The sequence below is a fragment of the Gymnoscopelus braueri genome, assembly GCF_963280865.1.
Source record: "Gymnoscopelus braueri genome assembly, chromosome: 15".
NCBI classification, from domain to species: domain Eukaryota; kingdom Metazoa; phylum Chordata; class Actinopteri; order Myctophiformes; family Myctophidae; genus Gymnoscopelus; species Gymnoscopelus braueri.
Genome location: NC_137620.1, coordinates 49174391 through 49180765, shown reverse-complemented (window position 1 = coordinate 49180765; position 6375 = coordinate 49174391). Strand labels below are relative to the sequence as shown.

The 6375-nt window shown below is 47.1% G+C and overlaps 1 protein-coding gene across 1 annotated transcript; it reads left to right on the top strand.

Moving 5' to 3' along the window:
• Positions 1-961: 961 nt before the first annotated feature.
• LOC308101612 (parafibromin-like) lies at positions 962-2560 on the top strand (the record flags this gene model as incomplete). The annotated part of the gene is made up of 1 exon (XM_080451032.1): positions 962-2560. The coding sequence occupies one exon, from the start codon at positions 962-964 to the stop codon at positions 2558-2560; it is 1599 nt and encodes a 532-aa protein (XP_080307158.1).
• Between the last annotated feature and the right edge of the window lie 3815 nt (positions 2561-6375).

The window sequence follows — 6375 nt, the reverse complement described above, 5'->3', positions numbered from 1 at the left end:
TAAAACTTGGCACGTGCATCGCAGACGACCCGAGGTAGTTGAGTGCATGGCGTCGAGTTGTTCGGATGCCCATATATGGTCATGCGCATAGATGGGACCGGCCGACTTCAAACTCAACTCGTGCATCGGCGAGGACACGGGGGAGCAATGTTTGGCGTCGAGTCGTTCGGATAGGTGTTTGTCCAGAAGCGCCGATCCAACCAATATGCCCATATATAGGCATATAAGGACATCCAGTTGTCCAGAACCACCGATTCATCCAATATACCCATATATGGGCATATACTGATGACATCAGGGAACCCCATATATGGGCATAAAAGCAACAGGCAGGCAGACAGACAGACAGACAGACAGACAGACAGACAGACAGACAGACAGACAGACAGACAGACAGACAGACGAATACAGTGATCTCCATATGTGGCCATTAAAAAAGACACAGACAGGCAGAAGGGCACAACAGGTACTCTGGCAAAGGGGTGGGGCTATGGACGTTTTCACAATATAAAATAAAGTCACCAGAACATTAGTTATCCCTATTTTGTCAACATATGGATATTTAGAACAAAATTCTATATTTTTCATAGTCAATAACAATATCATAAGTGTCCTGTTCTTCCAGAAATAAGGTTAATAAATAATACTGTTCCAATGCCACGCTGCCGGTGTTAATCTACCCGGAAATACGTCTTTGGTTGTGGTGATGTCATGATGATTCTTGATTCTTGTCTTCCTCTTTACGCCCAAATATGGAGATGACTGACATCATAGTACTGACGTCATAAATGTCTGACGTCATAGACTGGTCTCCTATTATAGTACTCTGATAACTGATACCAGCACTGTTCAGTCATCATTCGTCTACTGTGACAACAGCTGTTCCGGTCGGTTCATTCATTTACAGGTTCTGAATGAATACAGTATAAGACTATTTAAGTCTTCATCACCACGAGTGAGGATGGAGGACGTCTTGAGTGTTCTCCGCCAGTGCAACATCCAGAAGAAGGAGATCGTCACTGAAGGAGACACAGTCATATTCGGGGAGTTCTCCTGGCCCAAGAACGCCAAGACCAACTTCATCGTTTCGGGAACCGGAAGGAAGGGGCGGCCCAAGGACTACTACACTCTGGACTCCGTTCTGTTCTTCCTCGGCAACGTGCGTCTCGCCCACCAGTCGTACGTGAAACGGGCCGCGGCCGAAAGCATTCCCGTCGTCAGAAAACCTGATCGGAAGGCCATGATGTCGTACCTCAACGGCGAAAGTTCGACTTCGACGAGCATCGACGGAAGTGCCCTCCCAGAGATAGGTCTGCAAAGGCCGACGATCAAGCGCAAACAAGAGGCCGATGAGGAGACATCGTCTGGGGCTAAGAAAACGAGGTTCGAGGACGAGGAACGCACACGACTGGACCAGGAGCGTCTCGCTGTCCATCTTGAGGATCACAAAGAAGGCTTTGACCGATTTGTGTCCCTGCCTGAGGTAGCGTCAGTGGAGAAAGAGTGTTCGGCGGTCCGATTCGATGGCCGAACACTTGCGGATGGCGGTACACTTGTGCAGAACACTTTTGATAAAGTTGTCACCGTGAAGGAGAAGAGTAGCTCTGTGGATGCGGAGTACGTGGACGCCACCGGGGGCATCGTGAGCATAGAGAGGGTCTGGAGCTCCAGGACCACCGTCCTCCAGAGCACCAGTAAAAAGGACTTCTCCAAAAGCATATTAGCCATCGTTCAGTCTGTGAAAGAGAAGGAGGAACAGAGACCACCAGGACAGAACACCGCCCGAGCCGACCCCTTCACCAGGAAGAAACAGCCCGACCCTGCCGACTACGCCAGATACGACCGGGAGAAGTTGGCGGGAAAAGCGGAAACGGAGGGCTTAAACGTCGACACCACGGGGTCGTCCTACCACGACACGACTGTGACTTATTCCCCAGCTTCTCCTCAGCCGGTCCTCCGTCCCGCTTCACAGGCCAGACCGCACCCACCGAAGAACCAGCACAAAAGAACGTCCCGGACGCCCATCGTCATCGTGCCCGCCGGCGCCACCTCCCTCATCACCATGGCCAACGCCAGGGACCTCCTGCAGGAGCTCACGTTCGTCTCGTCGGAGGAGAAGAGGAAGCAGGGCGTCCCGCGGGAAAAGGAGGTGCTGCTCCAGCGCCGAAAAGAGCCCCCAACGCAGCCCGGCGACGGAGCGACAACCACGCTCCACCGCCACCATGTCACCGTGCCGTACCGCGTCACCGACCAGCCGCTCAAGCTGTCCGCGCAGGACTGGGACCGCGTGGCGGCCGTGTTCGTGCAGGGTCCCTTCTGGCAGTTCAAGGGCTGGCCGCGGCTGCTGCCCGACGGGTCGCCCGTGGACATTTTCGCCAAGATCCCGGCCTTTCACCTGAAGTACGACGAGGTCAAGACGGACGCCAACGTGCAGAGGTGGGACGTGGCCGTGCTGGAGGTGAGCCGCCACCGGCGCCACCTGGACCGCCTCGTCTTCCTGCGCTTCTGGGAGACTCTGGACCGGCACATGGCCAAACACAAAGCCCACCTCAGGTTCTGAGCTTCAGACCAGTGGAGGTCTGAGACAGCGGTTCTCAACCTTTTTCAGTGCCGCGACCTCCCCAACATAATCATATTTGTACTGGGGACCCCCCAACATGATCATATTTGTACTGGGGACCCCCCAACATGATCATATTTGTACTGGGGACCCCCCAACATGATCATATTTGAACTGGGGGCCCCCCCAAAATGATCATATTTTTCAAACTGGGGACCGCCCCACCCTGACAAGCACTTGGAGTTGAGGCATTACATGTAGTTTGACTCAGTTCCACAGATAGATATTGTGAAAATAGCAGCGTTACGAGGCGTTGTGAGCTTGTAGGGTATTTTCAAAATGTTTGCCTCTTATATTATTTGGCAATTTTGTTAAATATAATTCTGTCGTATAATTACTTTTGATGCAGTAATTGTCTTTTTTCATTTAATTTTTTCAATAGTTCAAAATTGTAGGTATTAAATTGTCACTTCACTGTCATCTGGGGACCCCCCCCCCCCACTAGGGGTCCTGACCCACTGGTTGAGAAGCACTGGTCTGAGACACTGAGACAGAATAGAGGGGGTGTGGGGGCGGGGCGGGACTTATGGTTTTTGGTAATTGAAATTATTTCACATTACACGTGTGTCCGGCTGGCCGCATCACTCATTACTGTAACAAACCTGGACACATGCTGCAACACTAATTGTGATCTGAAGTCTGTGTCCAATCAATATGGATGTGAATGATTGATTGATTGATTGATTTTATTTGGTGACATCACTCAAAAAGCACAATAGCACTGTCCCGACATACAGTCATAGCATTAGCGAGGATGCAAACACAATTTCCATTGTGGTCATCTTTAAAAAAAAAAAACCACACACACAGTATAGGTAGGTATACGTTTATCAAGCAGGCTAGGCTGTGGGTCAATTTACGTTCATTGATCTTTCTGACACATGCTTTGAGTAGCCATAATATAACATTAACATACAAGTCAGAGAAGTTATTGAAGAGAAGCCCAAATGAAGCAGCATGGTAAGATAACATATTGTGTCCCGTGAAAACGTATCATTCTGCCATTGCAAGCATGCAGTGTGTGTGTGTGTGTGTGTGTGTGTGTGTGCGATCAAGGGAGAGAGACGGAAGAGGGAGAGATCCTGAGAGCGCTCGCTTGGGTATATTTATCTTTGCAGAGAGTATACATAGTTGTTGGTCTTCTAATCTCAGTCAAGTGACAATTTGCAATTAAATTGCTGAAAACCTACGTTAACGGTAAACATGTAGCCAACAGCTGGTTTATTGATATCTGTCAATGATGTAATGATTACATCAAATCAGAAAATAGATACAGGGTTGCCAATTGTATGTGTTGGTTCATCCAAAGAGGATGATACAATCTCAATGCAACAAAACATCCTACAGAACAGAAGCTTTTCCCCCTTTGGTTCACATCTAGAGTGCAGGTCACTACGCAGCCCTCACACCTATACGTCGCACCGCCAATCCGACCGATATGCCCAAATATGGAGATCCCTGATGTCATCAGTATTATGCCCATGTAAGGGCATGCCCATATATGGAGATCTCTGTATCTGTCAGCCCTTATCCCTTTATGCCCATACAGTATATGGAGATTCCTGATGTCATCAGTATGCCCATATATGGGCATGCATCTCTCTGAGTCATAGTGACGGGCCATGGTGGTCCGCCGGCCGGCAAAAAGTATACAAAATTCAAAATGTTTCAAAGGTCCCCGTTATTCCCAAAGAAGACAAACATTTTGAAGGTTAAGTGACATTTCTTTTTAAAATATTTTTTTGCCGAGATGGCCAGTCAGTTTGAGTGACGTCATGACGCCGTCACAACATCGTCATGGCAACCATGTCATTGTTATTTAAAGTTCTTTTTTACATGAATGGCAGCACTAATCGGTCCAGTGGTTTGCAAGGTTAGTCATGGACAAACATGCAGACACACAGACCCTCTTCTAGACTGGCTTCCCCCCCCCTTCCCCCCTAAGTTCATTTGTATTGCACATTACAACAGCAAGCCATACAGTTGGAGTGGTTGTGTTTGGTCTCCCTGCTCTTCTATTGAGACATTTAGATCTTCTCAAAAGGTCATGTCTCACCTAGACACAGGATCTGACACGATCTGAACTGATGGTCAAGATTACATTTTATCCCCTGAGCAAGCGGGCAGGCTCCATTACTGTAGCTCAATGGGGAAAAGGGTCAGCATCTGCACAGGAGAATGGGTTAAAAGAGGAACGTATGGTGCAGGAAACATATCAAGACAACGCATTATAAAACATTCAAATTTCTCTAGCACTATAGGCCAGGGGTCTTCGACAGGGGTCTGGGACCCCCAGGGGGGTCCTCAGAGTTACTACAGGGGGTCCGGGACCCCTAGGGGGTCCTCAGAGTTACTACAGGGGGTCCGGGACCCCTAGGGGGTCCTCAGAGTTACTACAGGGGGTCCGCCAAATCTTTGTGTGATATGATTTTTTTTTTTTGATTAACCACTTGAGCTTTAGCATCCCTTTTCTGAGGAGAAAAATAGCAGATCTACAAGCTCACAACGCCTCGCGCTGCGAGGCGTTGTGAGCTTGTAGATCTGCTATTTTTGGCAAAGAGGTGTAGAGGGAAAAAAGAGCAGACCACGTAAACAAAAAAAAGTTGAATCTGAAACACAATGTTATACAATATAGAGTAGGGGGTCCCTGCTTCATCTCTCTCTCAGCTAGGGGGTCCTTGGCCTGAAAACGTTGAAGACCCCTGCTATAGGCCATAATGCCAACTTTGTTCACAATATAATGAATAGCAGATTCTTAGGATAAAAGCCTCTCTACAGTACATTTACACAGGGATGACCCTGGCAGCATGATTTTAGACTTTTCCAGATCAGAGAAAGAAAAAGAAGGAACTGAAATCTCGGCCATATAACTGCATCACGTTCTGTCATCATTATAATTAGTCTCATCAGCAATAATAAGTGCACAGATGACGGCAAAGAAAGGGAACTATAGGAAAGACACCCTCAGACAAAGCACATTATCATTTAACCAGCCTTTTTCCTTTTCCAGCAGACAATGAACTGAGAATAAGAAAAGGAGGAAGTGAAATCTCGGCTGTGAACAAGACATGAAACTGGATCAAGTGCTATGACCAGTATTTTTTAAAAGTACCATACATCATTTTTGCATTATTGTTTGATGTGCATAAACTGTTACTTTTATTATATAATTTATATTCCTATTCCGGGGTTCATCAAAAATAACAGATCTACATTTTGGTTCCATTTGTACACTCTCAGAGTTAAATTAACACTGAGGATTGGCCTCCCAGAGATACAAATACAGTATCATATCGTTGCTGTTGGGCAAAAACCTTGTATCTTTACGTTTTGTCATAAATGAACGCCCAACTTCATCATACGGATATTTTCAATATTTTAAAGCGTTTTAAAAATAGTATAAACAACAAAACGGCTTTGGACTATAAGGTGTCCATCCGACAGTCTGTGGTCTAATGCGTATCAAACTGGGGTCTTTTTAAATTACACAGGTTGAGAATCACTGATCTAAAATATACTGGAACCCCCAATCTACACTGTAAAAATGCCCAGAGCTTATTTAACTCTGAGTGTGTACAAATGGGTTCCATTCTAGCTATAGACTCGTAAGGGTCAATTTGTACAAAGTACAAAGAGGAGAGGGGGCCAAGCACCGAGCCCTGGGTGACCCCATGGGTGACAGGGGCTGTGGACCAAATGTCATTATTTATGGAAATGAAACGATGAGGTGTTTGAGCTATTGTAGTGCAGTGCCA